General features: G+C 34.4%; 1 protein-coding gene across 1 annotated transcript in view; it reads right to left on the bottom strand.

Moving 5' to 3' along the window:
* Nucleotides 1-2,767: 2,767 nt before the first annotated feature.
* The window catches only part of LOC129806671 (brain tumor protein), a 29,523-nt gene continuing 4,971 nt past the window's right edge, over nucleotides 2,768-27,319 (bottom strand). The window contains exons 3-9 of the mRNA XM_055855437.1: nucleotides 25,878-26,010; nucleotides 25,192-25,647; nucleotides 18,686-20,041; nucleotides 18,384-18,577; nucleotides 14,538-14,701; nucleotides 14,234-14,466; nucleotides 2,768-14,058 (exon numbers count right to left, since the gene is read on the bottom strand). Of these exons, the coding sequence (XP_055711412.1) occupies nucleotides 13,954-14,058; nucleotides 14,234-14,466; nucleotides 14,538-14,701; nucleotides 18,384-18,577; nucleotides 18,686-20,041; nucleotides 25,192-25,647; nucleotides 25,878-26,010 (2,641 nt within the window). The 3' untranslated portion in view covers nucleotides 2,768-13,953. The remainder of the gene's footprint in view (nucleotides 14,059-14,233; nucleotides 14,467-14,537; nucleotides 14,702-18,383; nucleotides 18,578-18,685; nucleotides 20,042-25,191; nucleotides 25,648-25,877; nucleotides 26,011-27,319) is intronic.

Here is a 27,319-nt window from a genome sequence, read left to right as displayed (position 1 = left end):
CTCTGAACATTTTGTAAATGAAGTAAGTAAGCCATAATGGTTCCGTTCAGTAATAATCTTTCGAAGAGACAAAGCTACTTCAAAGCCTTCAAGCCAAAGTTATTCGAAAATCTAGCAAAAAGCCAAAGTGCAAGTTCATGTATTCGCCGCTTTAGCGCTGATTATTCTGCTATTTCGAATTTTGATATTCTTGACACTTCAATTCAATCGCCAACAACAATGTATAAACGTTTTCTGCAAATAGTTTATGTTGTTATGTGAAATTTAATGATAGCATGACCGTTTAAATTGCAATTTCATTAAAATAAATGTCTTTTTCATGCACTTGATCAACTTGCTCACTTTTATGTAACTCGTCCAACAGATTTGAAAGCTCTCAAATCGGGAAGGTTATTACTGAACGAGAGGAATATGAAGCAACTGCAACTTTTTTTTTATTTGTAGATCTTTCCCGGCTAAACTTTTTACAATACCGATTCATAGCTGACTTATGAGTAACATTGGAAAACTCTTTTGTAAACATTTTGTCTGATTTTCAGTGAAAATTAATAAATTTCAGTGAATATTCGGGTGACAGCTGTCAAACACAGAGGAGAAATGTTAAAAATTTCCCTCATTACTTTAACGCTCTCATTTTCAGTCCCAACCTGCCAAATATCGAAAAACGCAGTGTACTTCTTGTTGTCTCTTTCACTTGAACAGGCAATTTCGAAAATGTGTGAGCTTTCAACTGATTTTCGAATTCACCATTCGACTAGAAGTTAACAAAAAAAAAAATCTTGAAAAGAACTTTACGAGTGAAAAAAAATTAAAAACTGTGTAGTTGCTAGAAATACAGAAAATTCGAAATACCTTATACTATTTGCACCCAAGCTCCGAATATGTGAACTTCATTTAAAATAAAATTTTCGAAAAGGTTTTTTTTTATCATCAAGTAGTATATTTTTGACATTCTGTCGTTTGCTAGAAATATCGAAAATTCGAACAGAAACCGTGGAGTATTAACGCTCACAAGAATACTTTCTTTAAAACCAATTTTTTGAATAGATTTTTATCATCAAATGATCTAGTTTTTATACTGAGCTACTTGTTGAAATAGCGAAAATTCAGACAGGAAACACTATCAGCGCTCAAGATCATCAAGTGATCTGTTTTCGAAACTAAATTGTTTTGCAAAAATAATGTATGAACTGTTTAAAATCAAGTTTAAAATACGTTATCATCAAATGGCCTATTTTCGACAGTTGTTTTTTGTTTTTTGTTTTGAAATACCAAAAATTAGAACAGAAACCAGTATAAGTGCTCACTTTGTGAATGTTTTTAACAATTGTGGATGTATTTAAACTAAATTTTTAAATGCATTTCGACATCAAATCTCAAGGTCTATTTTGCCAACTCAACTTCTTTTAATCAAGGTATATTCTGGAAACTCCAGTTGTTTGTTGGAAATATCGAAAATTCGAACAGAAATCGCTACCAACGGTCTAAAGAAAACCTGAATTTTATTTAAAATCAAATTTTTTAATATGTTTTTGTCATGCAAATGGCCTATTTTCGAAAAGATTATTAGTGCTTATTTTAAGATATTTCCGAAGTGGTTTTCATATCTTCTTTTTTTCGAAACACAGTTTAGTAAAAATATCGAAAATTCGAACAAAAAGTATTATCTTTCATTGCTCGAAAGTTCAATACTGGGAACTTCAATTTAAACTTCATTTCCGAATGATTTACCTTAAAATTGTTTTGTTTCGGCAAAAATACGAAAAACAAGAATTTTCTACGACAATTCACTCCGAAATTGTCTTTTTACATTTCGAAAATAAAAGAAGAAAAATGTTATTATCTTAAAACTTGAATTAAACGAAAAAGTAATAAATCACTACGTTTTTATCGTACAATTTGTAACGATTAGACGGGCTTAACTCTTTCTAGACTGCATACAAGAACGGGATATATGTAATTTTCGACATTCTTTAGTATTCTTTTCTTACTTTTATCATTCAAAAGCACTTCAATTTAATAAAAATACATCGTGTGTGCCTGTAACTGACAGTGTCGTGTTCCAGAAGAAAAATTGCTATTTATATGTTGCAGTGCTCCATTTGTCGTAAGGTCAATCATGTATAGATGACGCGCTAGAAGCTCTCAATTTTCTGTGAATTGAATATCTGATAGTTTTGTTCAGTTTTTCAAAGTTTCTTTCAAAGTTTTTTTCGATGTTCGTTAGAACTTACTTCTTCCGAAAGCTTCATAGTCATTTCACTTTCAGAAATACTTTCTACAAAACATAGAAAAATTAAAAAAAAAAAAGATCTGTCAATTTATTTAGTGTTTAGAATTCGAAAAAGAAGTTTAAAATTCGATAATCAGTTTTAATCATAATTCAATGACGTATAGATGACTCGGTAGTAACTGTCAATTGAATACCTGACGAATTACTTCAATTTTCAGCTTTTCCAACGTTCTTTAGAAATCACTTTTTCTAAAAAGATTCATATTCATTTAAATTCGAAAAGTTTCTAACACCGAGATCCAAAAAAATGAACTGTCAATTTGTTTGAACAAGAAGTTTAGAATTCGATAATCAGTTTTAATCATAATTCAATGACGTATAGATGACTCGGTAATAACTGTCAATTTTCTGCGTATATCTGACGGATTACTTTAAATTTCAGCTTTTCCAATTTTCTTCCAAAAGATTCATACTCATTTAAATTCGAAAATAGTTTCTAACACCGAGATATAAAAAAAATGAGCTGTCAATTCAGTGTTTAGAATTCGGATGAAATGTTTAGAATTTCGGATTCCAACAGTAGGGCAATGTCTTTTATTTTCCCGATTTTCCCTCTTCAATCAAGTGAGCATAAAAATTCTTTTAACACAAAAAATAAGTTTCGTGCGCCGCCCTTTATTTGCACATTGCAAAAAAAAATCGATACTTCTCAATACCTGTCTCTATATTTCACCCATTTCACTTGACTTATAAATAGTTTGTCTGATTGAAATTTACAGTTGTTTGTCATTTAAAAAATAAGAAACCTCAAAAGTTTTTCTATAAAATTGTGGGAGATTCGGTACTAAAAAAAAACCTTAGAATAAATAACAAAATAAGATTGTTTAGAATGAAAATAATTGCACTGAGTTTGTAAACAAAAATATACAAGTTTTTTTTTTATCTCACATAGCTATAGATAGACAGAAACCGTCAATATCATATCTTTGAATATTTTAGAGTTAATAAAAAGGGAAGCGTATATCTTGATATGTCATTTTGATCGTATGAACAATTAAACCGAAGCAACATAAATACATTTCGAAAACAAAAAAGTTGGAAGAGGAAGAATTCTGTAAATTTCAATGAGATTCGAAGTTAATTTCGAAAAAAATGAAATGCAAGGAATAGGCATTGGTTTTTTTTCCATTTTTGTAAAATTGTAAAAACTAAAATATTTTTACGGTAACAATTTCTTTAGAATTTGTTTTTTTCTTTTTAGTAAAAAAAAAAGAAAATTAAATACTAAAACATGTTTTTTTTGCCCACAAATCCCTTTTCTAAATTAAGTATAACTGCCATACTAGTTTTTTTTCTCAATTACTTTCAAAAATTCATACACTAAATTCTAGCAAGATTGAACCTGTTTTCACTCCCTAACAATAAATTTTTCTTATTAAAACAAAACACTTTCTACAGTGTCTTTTGTTTATTTTTAAAACTGTTGGTTAGGAAAAGTTTGATTTTTTTTTTCTTAATATTCTTATTTTTTCTTCTTCTTTAGTAAATCCCCCTCCTACACTTTTTAACACTTAATATTATTTACATAAGAAAAATTGTAAATATTTTTTTCATTATTGCTTATGTTCATATCTTTTTCTTCTCTTTCTCACTTTCACGTGTATTACAGAAATTAAAATTATGTGGTTCTTTCACGGTATTCCATGTGATTCTTATTTGCACATTTTCTTATTTTACTTACTCATCATTTTGGATAAGAAAAAAGTCCGAAGAAATACACAATCCGTAGGTCTATTAAATTATTTAGTATCCTTACTAACTACTCTCTCTCTCCTCCAAAAAAAATATTAAACATCGATATTCTTAAGAAAAAAATAATGGCACTATTTTGTTTTTTTTGTCAATTTACTTTTATATATATATATATATTAAATTTTACTCTCCCACTTATCCTGCAAGTAAGTTCGTTCCATGCTTTAATATTAATATCATTTTGTTTCAGAAATTGAACACTGATAAATAGAAGAAATTCACAAAGTTTTTATTTTTGGAGAATGAAGAAATAATAGAATTTCTTCTTTTAGAAAGATTTTTTTTAGGATAGTTTTTCTTTCAGTTTCAAAAAACACCTTTTTTCATAATCTTTTTTTCATTTTTTTTTTTATTAAATTGACATTCTATAATTAGATAAATTTCATCTTTGTTCTTCTTATCTTTGATATGTAAAATACAACATTACAAGATTTCTAGCAAAATTTCACTACATTTTCATTTTTTTTTCCATTTCTTGGGCGATGCAATATGTTTATTTTTTTTTATTTTATAAATTGTCGAAATGTTTAATTTTTTTTTGTTTTGTATAAACATCAACACGAATAAATATATGTTATGAGGATATTTTGAAAAAAGGGTCTTTCACTTTCTCCATGTCGTTATTTATTCTTATTATTCCACATTATTGTTATTAGATAAATTTGATTGGTGTTGATTGATTGATGTTTTCTTTTTGTTTTTCAATTTCCTTTAACGCTGAAAATTCATTTTCCTTTTGAATTTATGGAACGCGTACAGCTTTTTTATTTAGTGGAAATTGTGTTTCTTTCTCTTTCAAATACGTTCCACAGAAACTTTAGGATGTGGATACTGGAATTTTCGAACTTCCAAGATATTCCAATGGAAATTACCGATTCGGCTATCGGGTGAATAACATTAGAAGAAAATAACCGATTGTCAGAGTCAGAGTCTTCAATGTTATTTTATATTTAAGAAATTCGAACTCTGTAATTGAACAATTTCAAGGTAAAATGAAGCACGAGCAAACGGCTGCCGCCGGCTTCCCAAAAACCGCATGAAGAAAAACATCAAAAAACCTTTTGTCGTAAACTGGCCTAATACAACAATCAAGCCTTAAAAGCAAGACCTATTCCAGAAAGACAACAAAATTTATTTGAATTGTTATATACCGCGAGGGATCCTAAGGAGAAGCCCTAAACTACCTAAACTACAATCGCGGATTTGTTAAGAATTGTTTATTAACGGCTGTTCGGAAAACAACGGAATAGTGTTTGAATTTTATAGCACTTTCGGAACACTCCGCCATTTTGAATTAAAAAATTACATAACCTCTCATAATTTAAATTGATTAATTTGACATCCCTCAAGACAGTCAAATGACATTATTCAAATTAATAAAATTAAAAACGGGGGAAGCAAAGAGTCTAGGAGTTGCTTCTTCGAGTTAAGAGGTCACAACATCGATAGTACAATCATTTTCAATGCATGAAGGAAGAAAGATTCCCCAGCAAAGCTATGCAAGCCATTGTGAGGAGATCTCGACCTCGGGACAGACCCAGGACGAGGTGGCTGAATCAAATTCAGAATCTTGCATTCGAGCACCTTGGGATCGAACCCAAAAATTTTTCTGAATTGACGGAGGATCAACAGACATAGGCTGTTAACCTTAATGTCATGGGCCCGTGACCCTAACACTCTTTATCATAGTTCAGAATTTGAATTAGGTAGTTCAGAAGGGCAATTCACGAAATATCCAGACAAAATTGACGAGACGGCGAATATAGCGGAGACAAATTTGGTGTGGTGAAAAGTGTAATAACCCTATTAAAGCATTTTTCCCTCCGTCTTTATCGCTGAAAAGTAGGCAAAACCCAAGTGGCAGATGGCGCTTATTTAAAATTGGAATATATGAATCGTTATAATATTTTAGGAATTCAAAGCATTTTAAAATAGAGGAAAATTTTCAAAATACCAATATAAATTATTTATATTTTGATGAAGTTTGTTAAAGATTGAATAGTACAATTATATTGTTTTATATAAAACAAAATAAAATAAATATTGCAATAATGCAATTACCTCTCAATAGTAGCATCGAAAAAATTGTATTTTTTCTGATAATAAAAATATTATTCTTTGTCCATAAACATGGTAAATGTTACTTCAAACGTTGGAAATTTAGTATTTGATGCATGCATTTATTGCCACATGGTGGTCTTGAGAGGGTTAATTTGATATTACAAATAGGGTTGTTTTTATATCATTGTAGAAGTCGTAACTTAGTGAAAATATAGGCCCGAAGTAAATCGTATTACCAATAAAAAAATCTAGAATCTAAAATCCCTAAATAAGAATTCCTTTAATCTCTGCATTTTTCCAAAACCCATTTTTTTAGATTTAGATTTAGTAAATTTTAAAATTCACTAATTCCTTATTATTGTTGTGTCTGGGCATCTTTACTTAAGTAAAATAATGCAAATAAATATTTTTTTCATAAGATTTTAGTAAAAGAAATCGTACCCTCCAGTCTCGAGCTGGAGGGTAAAATTGTCTGGATACATCCCGAAATTCCAGCAGGTACAAGACCCAAACCCTTGTTCGCCCTCCATTTTTAGCGAGGAGACGCGCCTTTTAACGGGAAGGCGAAATTCGCCTCATGGAAAACAGGCAGCAACCAGTCAAAATTTTGTCTGGATACTTTCGTGAATTGCCCCTCAGAATTCCGAAAATGGAATAAGGAAAAGTGCCTATGCTTCATACGATCCCAAGCTTCGTAATGACTAAATTTTTCCTATGTTTCTCAATAAATGTGACTCTTCGCACCCATATTTTAAAAACTAGGGAACATTGGCCAGTTGGAAAGGCTTTTCTGTCTTATGCCAGAGATTTTAGGATTAATTAACTTTATTGCAATCTCCTCTACCACCAGAGGCGCTGGCCCTGGGAAGGAGACACCGCCTTGAATTAACAGTGTATTGAAAAATGTATTGAACTAATCGAAGCCTTTAAACAAATTCTAAACTAAAGGAATGTGTAATGAGATGAGTTAAATCAAATAAGGAAGGTCTTATTACAAGTCCAAGAAGGTAATTTGTTTGACGTTTAGATAGCGCATTGATTTGCTGTCATCTTCTTCAAAGTGTTCTGAAACTAAATGAAATACTGTAGAATTTCGAATTTCGGACAGGAGGCCAGGACTCAAGATTTAATAGGTTCCACGTGTTCCACAGTCGTGACATCCCAATTGGAACTTGTTTTGTGGAACACTCAAAATTGAGTCGTGTTCAGACTTATGAAAGTGATTGAACAGGCTTCTTTTCGCTTGGTACGTAATACCAAGATTTTTTTTTAACCCAGGGAGAGGAAAAATTGCCTGCCTTCACCCAGGCGAATGCTCTACCAACTGAGCTATGTGGACATTGACTCTGATTGTCTTTGCCACTGATCTCAACCAATTGCCATGAGCACTTCAACTCGTTTTCGACTCACTACGAGCCTTTAAAAACGGTATCATGCGTACAATTGACCCAGCAGCCCATGTTTTCCATGGAGAATTAATTATGTTCAGACTTAGTTTCCAGAAAGCCAGTGAATCTGTGGAACGTAAATTGAATTTTCAGGTTCCACACAAATTGGCAATGTGCTGAATTCTTTTTTTCTATTTTCGAATGAAATCCACTAAATTTAAAACGTGTGCGCGCTGCATAAATCTTTAAAATACATTTTCACTGGATCTTTTCTTTTAAATATACTTTTTGTAATACCACTAGAGAGAAAAAAATGTATTGAAGTTTATCATTTATATAGCACTGTATCATTATTATTAATTTTTTATTAAATACGTGTTCATCGCTGTGACTATATTGATAATCTCTTTGCAGTGCCTAGTTCTTTTGTTATTCCTGTTGGTTGTTTTTCTCACTATGAAATATTGTGACATTATGAGTTACCTTATTATGTAGTTCTTTTCTCTATCTTCTAAATAATTTTTTTTAAAGTTTATGTTTCATTAAATTGTAAATGTTTGTTTTTTTTCTTTTAGGATATTGTAGTCGAGTTTCACATTCTTTTTTTTCTATCTTCTAGAGAAAATTAAATCGAAATATAATTTTTTCTTTTGATGAAACCAGAGGGTTTTCTTTTTTTTTCTAAAATCAGTTTTTTTCTTTTATTTTGCTGCTTAAGTTTAAGACTTTTTCACTATTTACACCATAATATGGTCGAAAATGTCAACGCCAAAATTTTTTCTTTCTAACATACACATTTTTTTTCATTTTCACTGGCTAAATTTATGAATATATAAACCTGAGCATAAGTCTATTTTTTTTTAAATATAATTTCATTTTAGCTTCACCTTTAAGTTTACACATATTTTTTTAATCAAGTTTTTTTTAAGAATTATTACGGAGTTTTTTTCATCATCAATTTCTTATTGTAATTATTCACCGTGACTTCACAGTTTTCTTCTACGATCATCCTATTACCCTTTTTTATATTTTCTGGTATATTTTTGTTTTATTTTACTTCATCTTTTATTTATTTTTTTAATTAGAAAAATCACAAAAAAGCTTATCTCTCATCAATTGAACGTCTTTATAATTCGAAAAGAAATAAAAGTAGGACAAAAAATGTTGTGCAAATATTTGTTCATTCTTTTTTTTAAATATTCATAATAGCAGTAAAAGTTATAAAAAAAATCAATAAAAAAGAAAACTAAAAAAATAATAAAAAAAAAATAATACAAGTGATTGAAAAATGGAAGTTTTTATTAATTAGATTAAAAATTTGTATATAGAAAAAAAATCAGCAATTATTTAGACTCTTTAAAATCTTTGAGGAACTTTAAATTGTTGATAACATGTTTCTCTCTCAATATTAAGTTACCGCTATTTTTTAATATTCATTTTTTTTTGCTTCCTAATAATTCCATTCATGCCGTCCCATCATCGTTTACTATTTATTTAATTACAAGATGTGTATTTAGTGTAAATTTGTAAATCATTGGGTTTCTTTTCATTATCAGATTTATTCTTTAATTCTTGTTTTTGTTTTTTTTTTCTCTATAAATAGTATTGATAAATATCTTTCAACATAACTTCGCTTGATGATTTTTTTTTCCGTACCCCTTTTATTTTCTCATCGCGTCTTCTAATTTATTCAAATTATACATTCACTGAAAATTCTCGAAAAAGCGTTATGTATCGTACTTCAATGTATATGTATAATATATAAATATATAGTAAAATACTCCTTATTATAATGTTATAATATGTAAAATTTAAGGCAAAAAATATCATCAAATATATACTTTGGATTGTTTTCAGCTATACATTACTTCTTTTTTTTTCTCCGTCTTATTTCATTTTCTTTTCATTTTTTCTTTTAATTTAGTTGTCAATCAAAAAAATTTAAAATTAAAAAAAAAAACAATAAAAATACATTCTTACCCAGTAACGTTAACAATTAATCAGGTTTGTAAAATATCTCCTACTTATTATTAATACCAAAAAAAAAAACAAATAAAAAATTAACACACATTGTAAAAATTTCTGGTACAGCGTGTCATGACATTTCAAATAATGCGACAAATAAAAATGAAGACTTGAATACGCGTTTCCCCATTTATTCGTCGTTTAATAGAACTTAGGCTTAACTTCAGATGAGGATATCGTTTTGGTTCAATCTCATATAGTTTCAGAGAAGTAATATTGAATTTCTTGAATAAGTGCCATTTGAAATAATTTTAGGCCACGCCCCCTTTAGGAACATTGACCAAATGAAGTATAAATTCATGCATTATTAAATAGACCCCGCCTATAATAAAATAACGTAAATTTTTGTAAAAAAAAAGTGGATTAAAATTAGGAGTTATTTGAGAAGACAAATCAAGCAAGTAGGCCTGCCTTTTAGGGCATGATGCAGCCTAATTTTCTCCTCGGTTTTTTCTTACTTTCAGGCATACATACAAATAATAATTAAGAAGAAAGGGTTACCAATTTCAAGGACCTCAAGGCAAAACTAGCCAAAGAAGCCACGAGGATCCACGTGAAATTCAAGAAACCCACAGAGACACCTGGTAATCAACGGAGAACCTATACATTTTTTTTTCAGGGATTCCACGAGCAACCTGGAAACAAACACAATTTTTCGGGGAACTGACAGAGAACCTGAGAAACCTACACGTTTTTTCAGGAACCTCGGGAAACCCAGATATTTTTCAGGGATCCCCGGTGAACCCACTAATCTTCAGGGACCTTGGAGAACATGCGAGCCCATGCAATTTTTCGGGGAATCTGAGGAACTCTCATATTTGCTTGAGGGAATCCGGGAATCATGGGACCCTAGAAAAATACTATTTCTCGAAGAACTCGCAAGGAACCTTGGGGACCCATACGTCTTTTCGTAATATTTTCTTTGGAAACTCGGGGAACCCGTGTTTTTTCCGGGATCCTGGGAAACCTATAATTTTTCAGGAAACCAGGGACCCTGGAAACCCATACGATTTTCTAGAGAAGCTGAGGAACCCTCAAATTTCTTTAAAGGAAGCCGGGAAAGTCATATGTTTTTTCAAGGAACCTTGGACCAAAAATGTCCTTTTTCTCGAGGAACTCTCGGGGTACCTTGGGAACCCATACGTTTTTCACAAATTTTTTCTATGAAACTCGAGGATCCCATGTTTCTTCGGGATCCTGGGAAATCCATAATTTCTCAAGGAACCTGGGGATTCTGGGAACCCGTGCAATTTTCTAGTAAACTTGAGGAACCCTCACATTTCTTCAAAGGAAGCCGGGAAAGTCATATGTTTTTTCAAGGAACCCTGGAAAAATACCCTTTCTCGAGCAAGTCGCGGGGTGCATTGGGAACCCATACGTTTTTCACGATTTCTTTTTGCGAAACTCGAGGATCCTATGTTTTTCCGGGATCCTGGGAAATCCTTAATTTTTAAAGGAACCTGGGGATCCTGTGAACCCGTCCAATTTTCTAGTGAACCTGAACCCTCACATTTCTTTAAAAAAAATCGGAAAAGCCATACGTTTTACAGGGAACCCACGGGGAACCCTGGAAAAAATACCAATTTTCGAGGAACTCACGAGGAACCATGGGAACCCACACGTTTTTATGGGACCAGGAGAACCCATAATTTTCAGGGAACCTAGAAACTCATATAATTTTTCCGGTAACCTGGGGAAACTTCACAATTTTTTAAGGTTATCCGGGAAACCCATAAATTTTTCAGGGACCCCACGATGTTCCAGGAAACCTGTACATTTTTCAGGGGGTTCGGGGAGTCTAGAAACCCAGACCGTTATTTGAGGAACCTGGAGAAACCTCACATTTATTTAAGGTAACCCAGGAAACCCGTAAATTTTTCAAGGACCCCACGAGGAACCCGGGATAAAACACGATTTTCCGGGCAACCCGTACATTCTTCAGGGGATTCGGTGAAACTAGAGACCCCGACCGTTTTCCGAGAAACCTGGAGAACTCTCACATTTCTTTAAGGTTCCCCAAGAAATCCAAAAATTTTTCAAGGACCCCATGAGGAACCCGGGAACAAACACGATTCTCCAGGCAACCCGTACTTTTTCAGGGGATTCGGGGAGTCTAGAAACCCAGACCGTTTTTCAAGAAACCCGGAAAACCCATACATTTCTTCAGGGAATCCACCTAAAACCCGGGAACAAATACAATTTTTTGGGGAATCCATGCGATTTTTTGTATTTTTTTTTCAGGGATCTCAAAAAGAGCTTGGGAATCCCTTATATTTTTTCAGTGAACCTGGAACTCAAGCCACTCTGATCTCTTATGACTTATGAGCTATCCCTTAATTAAGACTTACACTTGGTCCATTGTAAACAAGTGGGCGGGGACTGCACAAGGAATATTTTAAGTTTTAAAGGGAATTTTCTTGTTTTATCGAATAGAAAATCAAACTCTGAATATTCAATATTGCGAGTAAAATTTAAGACTTCTGATAAAAGCAAACAAGTATGATAAAGCATCAAAAGGGACGTGGTGTTTTTTCTGTAAGCTCCGTATCGCTTTCAATCAAGTTTTTGTACCAATTTTGTTTTTTCCATTGCCATTATTGCTTATAAAATTTGTGACTTTAAGTGTGTAGAATACAAAATAAGGGGGCGGGGCTTTAAAAGGAAGGTAGCGCTCCATGATAAATTTTTCCGGTAATCTGTATTATGTGATTTTAGAATAATTATTTTTGCAATTAATAATTATAAATATTCATGTAAATATTCTATGAAAATTTTTATGTGTTTTTTATATAGAATGCAAAATGGTCTAATAGGGGCGTGGCTAAGTTTTTTACTTACTGTTTTTTCTACATATTTTTTTATTTAATTAATTTTTTGTGTGATTGTGTTTTGATTGTGTTTTGAATTTTATAAAAAGATCTATCAAAATAGATTATCTGTCTACGATTTTGGTAAAAAGAAGGCAAAGAAATCAAAGCCAAAGTCTTCTGAAGGGCGTGGCTAAATTTTCTAAGGGAGGAAACCTAATTCTTTCGTCCACAATTAAATTTGCAGATCTGACTTCTCTAAGAAATTTCACTTTTATTTGGTTATGACTCCTGAAAGGGGCGTGGCTTAAAATTATTTTCAATTGGAACTTACGAAAGAAACCCAATCCTACCACCCTGTAAAATATGGAATTAAACCCTCATCTGAAGGGGTCCCAAAACTTATTGAATCAGCATGTGAAGAAACACCCAAATTCAACAATTTAAGGTTTTAAATAGAATAAACTTACAAACTAAATATATTTTTTTTAATTTGCTCTGTAGAAATTCCTAAAAATTTTCCATCACACAAAAATCATCACACCTTATAGATTAATTTTAATATATATAAAAAAAAAAGGAGAATGCAGTACGAGAGGACAAAATCTATCAAAATAAAATTCTAGTGTCAATAAAAAATACACTATTAACATCTATTTAGACCGGTTCCGTTCACATGTAGCATCTTTGATTGCATAAATTCTCATGTTGACTTTTTTTTTCATTACATTATTTGAAAAAATAAAAATAAAATTCTTTCATGTCGTTTCCATTCATGAGTTAAAAAAAAATGAATAACAATTATTACATAATTATACTTTAATATAGAAACATAAATCAGTCATATATTTGTTTTTTTTAGTAAAATCGTATTATATTTTTAAAAAATTACAATGACAAAAAAATAACAAAAAAAAAACTTCAAATTTTCTTTTTACATGAACATATTTCATCATAAATTGTCTTCTTCTTTTTTCATTGTGAATGTTTTAAATATTAATAATAGCATTTGAGATGAAGGTTTTTTTAAAAAAAAAAAAAGAGTCGACAAAAAACACTTAAAAAAAAACAGTGCGCGTTATTCGTATCATTAGACAAATCCTTCATTAAATGGAACCAGTCAATTCTTCTTCATTTCTTTCCTAATTTTTGTTTGTTTTTGCTTCTCTTCTTTGTTTTTTTCTTTCCTCACTACAACAAGAAAACGCGATTCAATCGTGTTCAATAATAAATATCTTAAGACGTACATTAAAATGTAATTGTTTCTAAAATTGACTCATTTGTGTTCTTTTCTCTTTTTTTTGTTTTAGAAAAAAATAAGAAAAATAGTTTCTATCTTTTCCATTTGAGGTTTTTCTATTAATTACATCTAATAAAAAAAAATGTAGAAGCATCTAAATCTAAGACAAAAAAAAAAGTTTTTTTTCCCTAGATATTATTATCATATAAGAATTAAAAAGGGGAAAATATTTTGTTGTTTTTTCTCTTTCTGTATAATAATAATAATAATAATAATAATGCATTGAAGGTGAAGGTAATAAAAAAAAGTAAAAATTATAATATAAACACGAAGAGATCAATAAAATGTTTTAACGATTTGGTTTGAGAATTCTTCCTTCCGCGACAATCACTGGATATAAAGTGTGTTTAACACAAGAACGTGATGGTTATTTTTGGCCAACGTTACCACGTAACCCTCAGATGTGATCTTTAGTCCGCAACAGCGTGACACCTACACGTTGGAAAATTTGGAAAATAGGTCATCCACATACCAAAATTAAACCGACAGAGGAATAACCTAAATCGTTCAATTCATCGAAATTCAGTGTAGTACTTCAATGAATTACTGCGACCTATTTTGCCAGCATCAATGGAATTTCACCACAAAGAAAAATAATTTCACTTACCTTGACATAGGGACACTCATATTCTGATTGTAGAACTCCTTCACGAGAAAAGCACGCAACATGGAAGCGATTTCCATGAGAGTCCCCAATCAAAATATCTCCAGCGTCTGAAATATCAATTCCATTCGGGAAGCATGTGACTTTCTCATTGCCAATACGATACTTGAATGTGCCGTCCTCCGTGAAGACAGCCACACAATGTCCTTTGAAGTCACACACGTAAAAATCATTGCCTGAAAAAACAACGTTTTTTCAGATATTGCCCCATGATTTTCCTTTACACCAAAAACAAAAAAGCCCTTACCACTAATGGCAATGTCAGATGGTTCGCGCATATGATTACTGCAATCGAACCAATGCACAAGATCTCCCTCCTCAGTTATGATAAAGACAGTTGGGGAGACACTGTCCACAGCAACAATGTGTCCTTGATTTGTAACAGCGAGACCAGCAACAATGTCAATGTAGCTGCATCACAGGACAAATAAAGAGAAAAGGAATGTGTGAATATCCTAATTCGATCACAAAGTCTTTCAAACTAGTTCCTTTTAAAATTAGTGAATTTCACTATAGTCAAGTGTGCTAACCCGGGCGCTTCGCTATGTGGATCGTTATGACTACGCTAACTAGATAATCCACTTAAAATAATATTTTTATTTTTATTTCCTGTAATATAGTCACTACAGGAACATAATATAACTATTCAAGTTTGAGAAAAAGAAAAAAATATTTTTATCCATTAAATAAGTGAGTGTAATCGACTCATTTCAATCTTGTGTCAGCTGGGTTCTTCACTAAAAATTTTCTAGCAGTGATATTTTCGCTAACGAACAGAGGGACGAGTGGACAGACGGACGAAAGAAAGGAAGAACGAACAGACGATCGGAGGAAGGAATGAAGGAACGGACGGATGAAACAATGTAGAAATGAACGAATATATAGTCAAACGAACGGACAGACGAACGAACAGACAAACAGACGATCGACCGAACGGACGGACGGACAGACGAAAATGCGAAAGAACTAAAAGACGAACGAATGAACGAACGAACGAACAATCAAACGGACGAAAGAACGAAAAAACGAAGAGATGAACGAATGAATGGCCAAACGAACAAACAGACGAACGGACGGACGGACGGACGGACGGACGGACGGACGGACGGACGAACGAACGGACGAACGGATAGACCAACGGATGAACATAGGTACGGATGGACGGACGGTCGAACGAACGGACGGGCAGACGAAAGAACGAAAGAACGAACGGATGGACAAACGAACGATCAAACGGACGAAAGAACGAAAAACGAAGAGATGAACGAATGTATGGTCAAACGAACGGATGGTCGAAAGGACAGACGGCAGGACGGACAGACAGGCGAACGGACGGACGAACGGACAAACGGATGAACGGAGGAACGAACGGACGAATGGGACGTTCACATAAATCGATTTTTAGCGCACATGATTTTCTTAATCTGCTGAGTGTCAAAACGTGTAAATCCAAAATTTGGTTCCAAATCCAAACCGGTTCTAAACCGATTAAAAATCACGTTTTGTAGTTTATCTCGAAATCTAAGCATGCGATTTTGAAAATTTGATGTTTATGTTGTAGCCCAGAAATTGCACCTGTATAAGATAAGCCAATGATAAGCCTAGATCAGCTTATAGAGGTGCGATTACTTCATTGCAAATTTGGATCGTGGGAAACTCGGACGATATTTATACATAATCCAAATTTCATATTATCGGAAACTATGAGAAATAGAGGCCTCAAACTTTACGCATCCATTTAGAGCCGTCTGTAGGCTTGAGGTGTACAAAATTTCACCAGTTTCCGAAATAATCTACTTTAAACAAAAATAAGTTATACACACAGTTTAAACGAAATTTGCATTATTTATGTCTAAATATCGTTCCAGTTTTCCACAATCCAAATTTGCAATGAAGGAATCGCACCTCTATAAGCTGATCTAGGCTTATCACTGGCTTTCCATTTGAAATTTTGCATATTATACACCTCTCTTTCCGTTTTTTCTTACTCTTGGTATTAATATTATATGTGACCCCTTGATGAGATTGTAAAGAATATCAGCTAACTGGGAGCGATTAGAAGGGTTAGCTATGACAGCCCTTGGCAATGCTCTAACAACCAAAGACAGACGAAAGGGTAGAGTGGGTATATGGAGTCGACATTAGGAATATTTCCAAATGCAATAAGCTTATCCCCAGGGAGATCAAGGAAGCAAGATTGGATACCAACGGAATCCGCTCAATGAGCATGAGCTAAGCTTGTTCTTTGCCTGCAAATTCGCCTCATAGTCACTTGTCAATATATCAGTTGCTCACATGAATTATATCCTTAAGTTTAAATTTATTATTTGGCCGCCTTTTCTAAGCCCTCTCCGCCAGGGAGTTTTGCGTGAGTTTTGATTTTTCTCCTCACCCGTGGTGGAGCAATTCCTGCTAAGGGATAGAGTTTGTCCACTGGCGTGCCCTTTAGGCACCCTGTTACTATACGGGCGGTGTCGTTAAGAGCAATATCTACTTGTTTTACGTGCGCAGACCTCTCCCATACTTCAGCTGCGTACTCTGCCAGAGAAAATGATAGCGCAAGAGCAGACGTACGCATCAGATTCGTGTGTTCAGGGTTCGTGTTAGACCGTGTACATGTCAATGTCCAATGTGAAAGTCCCAGTGCCCACTGTAATAACAGGATTCCCGCCAAACAATTTTCCCCCCAATAGTTTCCATACCTGAGGAAGGAGGAAACAAGCCTCCGAAACGTTGTAAGGAAAATAAAGGAGAGAAAAGCAATAAGGTCAATCCGTGTCTTTTTCATCGCTTGCAATCCAAAGTGACCGAATTTTCCCAATTAAAACGTACGCATCAGTTTCGGCTGAGCTCCCCACTGAGCGTTGACAAGTTTCGCAGTAAGTTTTTTCTTGTTTTCACCTTGTTTTTAACATTACTGCAGTGGGTCTTGTATGTGTGAGTTCTATCAAGGGTGACACCAAGATACTTGGGCGTGAAACTGTGCTTCAGAGAATCTCCTTCCCATCTCACATTCAAGCGAGTTGTGGCCCACTTGTGACGCAGATGGAAACAACTTACCTCTGTTTTAGAGGGATTTGGCTTTAGTTGGTTCTCCTTGTAGAATTTCGAAAATTCTGCAAGGCAGGCTTCGAGCTGTGATTCCACGTCATCAAACGTATTTGTTTTGACAGCTAGAGCCAAGTCATCCGCGTACAAGAAGGCCTTGGATGGAGACGGCAGTGGCTGATCATTTGTGTAGATATTAAATAAGATTGGAGCCAAGACACTACCTTGCGGCAGGCAATTTTTTTGCAATCTCCATCTGCTTTTCTGACCACGGAACTCAACAAAGAATCTGCGATTCTCTAAAAGAACTCCAATCATCCTTGCGAGGCTGTAGTCATTTGTAAGATTGTAGATCTTGGAAAGGAGAATTCTGTGGTTAACTGTGTCAAAGGCTGCCGAGAGGTCAACGAAGGCAACACCTGTGATTTTGCCTTCCTCAAAACCCGTCCTCAATGTATTGAGTGAGGTTCAGTACTTGACCAGAGCTGGATTTCCCAGAGCGGTTTCCAACTTGCTCCCTGACCACATTATCCTCTACGGCGGGTGCAAGCCTTTGCAACAGTATACTTTCAAACACTTTGAAAAGGTGACATAAGAGAGAGATAGGACGATAGCTCCTCGGATCATTGATGTCCTTTCCTGGCTTCGGAATTGCCACCATATGGGCTTTTCGCCAGGATATTATAATATTATTCCGTATTATAAGATGCCTTTCCGTATGGAGGGATAAATATACTAAATTTTTGTTTAAAAAGAAATGTTCCTCGGAGCACTGTGAGCTGAGTCCGAGATCAATTTAGGAATTGGCTTCAAATAGCTCCATATAAAAAGGCCAACTTGAAAGGCGCTTGGTAAAATGCTATTTCTAACTCCTTCTTGCAAACACTGAAAATATTTTGGTAACTAAAACTGAAACAGAACTATCGTAGGAAATCACAGGGAGATATTTGTTTTCCTGAAAACTCCCAATTCTTGAAATTTCTATGATTTTCTCCCAATATTATGAATAAATTAATATACTTATTATTATTTTATCTCGACTTACCGAATGGCAATTTTCTTCATAAAATGTCCAGTCTTGTTGAATATTTGCATTCGTGAGCGTTCATTGCCACGGTCACACACAACAAATTTGTAAGTTGGACGCATAACAGCTACCTTCCTCGGATACCACAATTGTCCCTCTTCCTTTCCCGGAACACCAAATTGGAACTTGAATGCTCCGTTCTTCTCGAAAATCTGTTTAAAAAAAAAAGAAATTTGAGCATACCGTGAAGCATATGCATCTGCTGCATAGGCATTTGCTGCATATGCATTTGATGCATATGCATTTGGTGCATGTTTTACCTCAATTCTGTGATTGTTCGTATCAGCCACAATAATCTCCTCATCGACGCCCAGGCAGAAGCCATGAGGTGAATTGAACTGTCCCTTTGATGCACCAAGTGAGCCAAATTTGCACCTAATCTGCATTGGGGTTGCCTTCGAGCGCCCTGGTACACTGATTGATGACTGAAAGTTGGAAATGGTGAGATCATCGCTCAAGGATGACATTGATGTCCCATTGGGCATGATGGAATTCCCAGCGAATTCATTGATCAGAATATTGTCTACGCCCGGAGATGGTCCACGGGAAATCAGAGAATTCCCAGCAATGTTCCAATTAGATCCAATTCGACCAATATTCTGGGCATTTTCCCTGTTATTGGTCATACCGGGATTATTGAGGCCCAATTTAGCCAATGCCTGAAGATTATTGAATGCATTCTGATCGCCGGATAGAACATCGGCCAGAGTGAATTGGGGAGAAGGGCTAGGATTGGATGATGGAATGATGGGATCAGCCAGATCTGCATGTTCCACCAAATTGGCCAATTGATGGATATTGTACTCGGCGATACGTGTGAGACCAGGAAGGGCAGGAGTTGGACCACTTGCACCGCCAACAGTTGACACTGGCGGTGGGGCAGTTCCATTGGGAACAACAACCGTTGAGCATTCGGGCGTCAAGACATTTGCTGGCATTCCAAATCCACTTCCAGCACTACTTCCACTTCCATTTCCCAACCCCGAAATGTCCCCATCGAAGGACGATTGCATGGATGTCGGCAGAGAAATTGGACTGCTAGCCGTCACAGATCCCGTCAGTGCTCCCTGACTACTATTGCATCCATTCTGGGATCCATGTTGATTGCCACTGACCAGAATTGGTGGCATTCCCGGCAATGTTGGTGGTGGAGTACACTCCTTCGGACTCACCGGACTAGATTCAGTGTGAAACTTCCCAAAAGACTCCTGAGCCACTCGTTCAAATTTGTCAAAGTTCGAATTGAACTCCAACGAGTAGTTACTCTCGGCCTTGGGCGTTGTGCTGACCAAATTGAGAAATTGACATCCAATCAATTTCTTGAGGCTCAGCAATTCTGGGGCATTTGCCTGATCCAGTACACGTTTCGTGAACTTACAGGCATTCTCAATCTTCTCCACTGACTTCTCAACATTGTGCAGCACATCCATTATCTTGAGCTCACGCTCCGAATGGAGCACTTTGAGTTCCTTCAGAGCATTATCCCGGCACTTTTCCAGGACAGCCTTGAAACTCTGATAGGACTCCTCAATCAAATCCCTGGCTACATCATGCTGCGTCTGAAGCTCATTGAGAGCCGACCCAAGATGACACGCAGCCTGATCGCAGTAGTCAACCTGAAGTTAACCGAAAATGACCGAAATGACAAAGGGGTCTCGGCTATTGAAGCTAAGATTGGAAAGAATTTCCGCTAAAACTACGAGTTACCCCTTTAGAAATTACAAGGATACCTAACGAGGCCAAACAGAAGTAGATTTTGATTCTCCAATAGTGTCTTGGATAAAAGGTAAATGGAACTCTATTTGCACAAAAAGCCGCTGAAGTTCGAAGAATTCAAATTCAATTTCGAATTTTCATACTAAATTTTCGAACAAGGTGGGGAAAATTTATCAAATATCACATTAAAAACACTTTATTCTGTTTTTTTTTCCTCAGAAAAATGTGAAGACCGTCACATTTTGACACTTGAACACTTCGAAATTCGAAAAAAATGTAACTTTCGCCACCTTGCGAAAGTATTAAGAAGTAAGAAAGTCTCTTTTTTCGATCTTCAAATAGATTTTCGAATTTTCAATATCTACTTCTGTACGGAAAGAACCAGTTGATTCCTTAAGACACGCTTCCTTTACTATTGATTCATTTTTATGGATTAGAAGAAAGTTGGATTTGCGAAAAAACTGATTCTGTGATCGGGCATTTTGAATGTGTCTTGGCTTATTATTTTCTTGAGGACTTCAGTAGATCAGAGGACAGAGTATTGGATGTCTCTGGTTCGAACGAAGCGTTCGGAAATTCATTCAACTGAGATCATAATTAAAGGGTCATCTGGATAAATGCTGCCACTGTCTACAACGAAACTTATTAACTCTTTCGTCTCTTTTGGGACTCTGAGTACCCAAAGCAGCATATGAATGTTCTGTGAAAAACAATGTTTTTTAATTATTCAGAACTGATAAAAATCCGATTCTTGTGGATGATTACAAACTATAAGGATGTCCAAATGTAAGATATTTTTTGTAGAACCTCAATTAATTCCTGAGCTTAGATATTTTTGATTAAAAACTTGATTAAAGAGTTAACTCTTTCCGGACCGCAGCATATGCTGCAAGCCAATTTCACAATTTTTTAATCAAAAATATCTAAGCTCAGGAATTAATTGAGGTTCTACAAAAAATATCTTACATTTGGACATCCTTATAGTTTGTAATCATCCACAAGAATAGCATTTTTATCAGTTCTGAATAATTCAAAAACATTGTTTTTCACAGAACATTCATATGCTGCTTTGGGTACTCTCGTCCCAAAAGAGACGAAAGAGTTAAAGGTAGCACGGAGGGAGCATCGTCATCAAAAAGTTACATTTCTGAACAGTCCATTAATAAACTAGCTAATTCATTCAATATTAGAAACTAAACGAACGAATGAAATATGACATGATCAATTCGTATGTTCACATCTAAAATTTGATTCTCAAAGTGTCTCGACTAAAAAGTATATACATGGAGAGCGGTTTAATAACATTTTTGGAGCTGAAAATATCTCATAAAGTCGCGTTCAATGGCACAGAAAAAAATGCATAAGCGTAGAACATATCACTGGAATAAATTACAGAAACGCCTCCCACAAAATGTCATTCATGTTCGAAAAGTTCAAAATGAATTTCGAATTTTCAAACTAAATTTTCGCACCAATTTATAATACAGTAGAGTCTCATAAATTCGAACGCTCGGGGGGTATTTTTGACATCTCTCACCTCCCAAATTCGAACGATTTTTTTCAAAACTAACGAAATTTGTGTGAGATTAAATTGTACTTTGAATCAAATTCCCGTACTTTCTCGCAAGTCTGAGTGGTAACATACTTCCTTTTCATTTTACACGACCATAATGTATATAAACATTCAGGAAGAAGCACATAAATATGATTTTCATTCACCAAGATACGAACTCTCTAACATAACCTCACAATTGACATTTTGAATCCAAACGGCGTTCGAATTTGAGAGATTCAGATTTGAGAGACTCTACTGTAATTTATTGACTATCCCGTCTGACACAGGGTAAGGGGGACCCAGCCTTGAGCCATTAATTAACACCCAGCTTTAGGCACTATTTTAGCCCTTATCGGCAAGATCCGAGTGTTAGGCACAAATTAAGGACTGAATCTTGCCACGTATATCAATGGCGGTGGAATGAAACTATCAATTTCACATCCTGATTTCACCTTAAAATTTTATATAAATTAAAGAAGCTACGAAGACAGGGATATGTTTTATTTAACCAGGATGAACGATTTAACACTTTAGAAAAGCAAAAACTATTCTGAAAAAAATTGTCTCCTAAAAAATACCGCCGAAAGGAAATAAAAACACGTATTTCAACATTGGAAATTTGTTTATAGTTACCACGACACTTTTCTCTAGACGAAACGCACTCACGCACATTTATTATTATTAAAAAAACGCTAAAAACACTGAGAATCTTTGTGATAATTTTAAAATAAATAAAATGTTTTGGAAAATATTCCATCTTGTCACTGACAGTCGAGCAACACGGCCGGCAACATAATTTTCGTAGTTCCGCTCTTCACCACCATGAGCGCAAAACAGTGTCCTTCACATATATTTAGTAAGGGGTATTTTGTATGGGAGCTTCTTAAAAGTAAGGTATAAAAGATAGGGGTTAATTGAGGCTATAATCCACGCTTACTTGGTCAGACGGGATACGACATTTGATTTATTCATGGTTGGAGTTTAAAAAAAACAAAACTCGGATTCAAAAGCCCAAGAAAAGACATTTTCACTTCTTTTTTCATCATGTACTTCCTGTTCGAAATTCGAAGTATGTCGAATGTCAAAATGTATCTACAGTAGGAGAAAGCTTCGTTCGCACATACGCTACCTTCAAACACTTCATATTTCTCCCATATTCGTTTATGAATATCACATATGGCTATATATTGTAATAGCTAGCATTAAATCCCATCTTTCCTGAAAAAAATTGAGAGTCCATTCCTTTTTTCCTAGTTTCAGGAAGCATAAATTAAAAACAGGTCCAAAATTGTAATTTTTCTGTGTAATACTTCATACGATTTTGCACAATTATTATCACTTTTCTGAAAAACGACTATCACAGGAGGTAGCGGGGTTATTAGGGTTTATATTATGTAAAAACCTTTTGGACTGAAGAAGGCCGCTTTTGTGGGTGGAAGAAATTTCATAAACTTGACTCACATTCATCGATCGCACATAGAAGACATTGCTTCTAAGTAAGAATTAGAGACTCGAGATCTTCGACGGACCCCCCATAAGTCAACATTTACATAGATTACATTTCCGTCAGTTTCTGAGTAAACCGTTTCTGGGCTTAAGTCAAGAAACGGCTTAGTTAATGGGAAATTGATGGGAAGTTAATCATATCATTATTTTGATTATAGTTACGTAAAGCCGTGTATCGGCTTAAGTCGTAAGTCCGTCTAGGGCATTATAGGGAACTGACTAGGCTATCCGTAGATCTGTCCAAATAGTATAATAGTTAGCCATAAAGATTTTTGTCAATTAAGCTGTCTACACACTAGGCAAATTATTGCAATAATATTTCAAAGTGATATTGAAATAAAACTTCAATATTGAAGCGAATATTGAAACCCATATTTCAATATTTGCCTACACACTGAACAAATTGACTTCAATATTAAAAACTTCAATATTACAACTTATTAAAATACCATTATGGTCAGAGATTCAGTTCCTTTCAAACATCGAAAAACTCTTGAAATTAGAATGTTTATGTACAGAAAGACATCTCAGAATGTCATCGTAGACAGCACCAAAGTATTCTGTTGTATATCCTGCTCAATTCTTCCCAGAAACTCATCTTTGTCAGGACTTCTCCCCTACTTCCTCCAGAAAATCTCAGATCTTCTGGGATTTTGCTGTATCTGTTGTCAAGTACACCCGGAATACTCATGCTGGTCAGAAAATTTCTCCTGGTTTCTCCAGGAAGTCATAAATTTTCTTTCGTATCTTGTCAAGAACACCCAAAATACTCAAGTTGGTCAGAAGACTTCTCTTGATTCCTCCGGGAAATCACTGATCTTCTGGGATTTTCTTCTGTATTTTGTCAATAACACCAAAAAATACCCAATTTGGTCAGAAGATTTCTTCTGATTCCTCCAGGAAATTACAGATCTTCTGGGATTTTGTTGTATATTATGTCAAGAACGCCCGAAATACTTATGTTGGTCAACTTGAGTATCTCGGGTGTTCTTGATCAAATAGAGAACAAAATCTCAGAAGATCTGTGATTTCCTGGAGGAATCAGAAGATATCTTCTGACCAACTTGAGTATTCTGGGGAGTGTATTCGACCAAGTGCACAACAAAATTTCAGAAGAACTGTGACTTCCTAGGGGAAACAGGTGAGAAGTGCTAACCAAGCTGGGTTGTTGGAAAAATTTGACAAAATGTACAGCGAAATTCCAAGAATCTGATATTTTCAGGAGGAAGCAGGAAGAGATGTGTATCCTGACTTGGATTTTGATCTTGGATGTGTTTTCATTCATGAACAAGAAAATCCCAGAAGTTCTGTGATGTTCTGAACAAAGAAGATTCCTGACCATTAAAAAATATTGAAGTAAATATCAAATCAATTTCATTGAAATTTTATTTCAATGTGACTTTGAAAATTTTTATTGACATTATTTGGCCCAGTATGTAGCCATTCCAAATAATGAAATAAAATATTAAAAAGAATGCTGCATATTGAAAGAAATATTTCAATAATTGCCTACACACTGGACAATTTTCTTCAATATTGAAACTTTCATGGAGGCAATCCTTGTCAATATTGGATATTGAAAAGAAATATTGCAATAAATTTTGTCTAGTGTATAGTCAGCTTTAAACGTAAAATACGATCAATAAGACCCCAAATTAATTTAAATCTAGGAAAAAAGACGGAAAGGAGAACATAAAACGACTTTATCATTTTCTTCCAGGGGTTCTAATCAATACTAAGACGGCGAGGGACTTACAAAAAATGGGGAATAAGGCAAAGAACCTTCTAATCGTATTTTCCTTTTTACTGGTTCAATTTGATATTTTTACTTATCAAATTCCCGTTTCTTTTTTTATTTTCTTTTTTGATATTGTTTCTTTTTTTTAATTTCCTAATAATTTTTATGTTTCATCATTATTTAAAAATATAAAAAAATATAATAAAAAATTAAAATAAAATAAAAAAGAAAAAAGAAAAATCATTACGTACCTTTCCCTTGGCCTCCTTCATCAGATTCTCAACTTCCACCCTGACGCACTTTTCAGCATCACTGATAATCTCATAGACATGATCAGCTCCCTTGTGCTCAGCAATCAAACATTCATTGCACACGGGAACTTCGCAACTGAAGCAGAAGTACTTGAGATTCTCCGTGGCGTGCGTTGTGCAGAACAGTGGCTTATGTATGGCCATCTTTTCGCTGGATGACGACTTAACCAGATCCTCCAGCTTCACCACTTTGTGATTCTCAAAGCATCTCATCGATTGGTGGGCATTATCACAGCTAGCGCAGAGAATATTGGCGCAATCGTTGCATCGTGATATCGCATTCTCCTTCCCCTTGCACGATGTGCACGCAAGTACACGCAACTCGATGCTGGACAAATCAAGTATATTGGTCGTAACGTAATCGCAGTGCAATGAAGCAACTCCCTTGGCACCAATCTATTCGCGCATCCAAAACATTTTTTTTTTTATTTTTCGTGTTTCAGCCCGGCGATGATGGGAAAAATTACATGAAAATTAGTCTCTTAATTTATTCAAAAATCTCTTCTAAACGCGTCACAAATTGCCCATCAATTGGCTTTTGAAGCGTGGGAATTTATGTCTGATAGACTTTTTTTTATTGTTTTTTTAAAGTAAAACCGTCCCTTTGTATTTAGTATGTGACCTACCTTAGTTATTTGTTTGCAATTGGGGCATTCCACGGTGTATCCCAGAGTTGGGTCACTTGCGCACAGTTTTGCAATGCATAATTCACAGAAGACATGAAGACAAGATAATACTCGAGGTGATTTTAATTTAGTTCTGAAAATCACAAGTTTTAAAAACAAAAAAAAAACTCAATTACTATTTATTTGAAAGAAAAAAAATGCATTTTTTCTTAATTAGAAAAGTCCAAAAAAAGGGAAATAGGAAAAGAATCGACATAGTGAACGTAACTCATTGGAGGTGTGGTCTATTTTTTAGTGGGCGGGAGAATTCTAGCAAACCCCTAAAATGAAATTGATGATTGCGATTTGCTCGATTTGCTTGAAGGTTGTTTTATTGTAGCAACCCGGTATTACCCATTAAAAATATTTAAATTCCACATTTGATTGCACATTACATCTAAAAGGGGCGTGGCCTAAAATTATCGATCACTATAAAATAAGAAATTTAGAAAAATGTTGCGGTCGTTTAAAGTAACCCCTAAAAGGACTGATTTTACGAAAGATTTTTGAAAATCTTTTATTTTAAATTAAATATTTAATTTACTTACATAAATTGTGCCATAAAAGTTGATATATTATGACGACCATTACCGACATATTACCGCATTGATGAATGATTTCTTTACGATTTTTTTTATACTTCCATTTTTTTTAAAGCAAAAGCCTTTCGGGAATAAAAAAATACAATACTCATACATAATATTTTTCATTAGAGTAAATTAACATTCATTGGTATTGTCAGAAAAACTATTTAAATTTCTGGGTTACTTTTGTCCTTATCGTCCATAGACGTAAAAAAATACTTCAAATCAACTGTTGAAAGTCACTTTCATCACTTTAAATGGATAAAATATATTTATAGTAAAAACAATATCAAAAAGAGAAAAACAGACGGAGCAGCCAAGGATCGAACCCGCGGCCCTCCCGTTAACTGTCCTGCGCTATACCGCTGCGCCACCGTTGCACGCAGTCTCATACAAATTTTCTTTATTATATGCTGCATAAGTTGTCATTTTAAACTTAGGGAGCTTTTTTTTAAAAGAATTTACGATATTAGTCTTTCAAAACATTTTTTTTTCTTATCGTTTTAAAAAGAAACGAAAATAGAAATAAAAAAAAAATAAGCCAAGAAACTAACCTGTTTTTTTCAATATGAGCCGGGACACAAACCAAAAAATCTGAATGTCTACTTTTTTAATCGTTTTTTTTTTCATTGTTAATCTATGATTTTTTAGGAAACTGATAGAAATTTACGGTAATAACGATAATCCCTTCCGAATAGGTATCTGACGCATCCCTTAACATTACACATCACACGAAAATTGAGCAATTTTCGACAATTTACTACTAGCTAATTGCTATCAGAATTCTTACCGAAAAAGGATTTCTAGCTATTTTAGTCC

The sequence above is a fragment of the Phlebotomus papatasi genome, chromosome 3, assembly GCF_024763615.1.
Source record: "Phlebotomus papatasi isolate M1 chromosome 3, Ppap_2.1, whole genome shotgun sequence".
In the NCBI taxonomy this organism is placed as follows: domain Eukaryota; kingdom Metazoa; phylum Arthropoda; class Insecta; order Diptera; family Psychodidae; genus Phlebotomus; species Phlebotomus papatasi.
The sequence above is the reverse complement of the archived record's forward strand: the minus strand, read 5'-3'. Positions and strand labels throughout refer to the sequence as shown.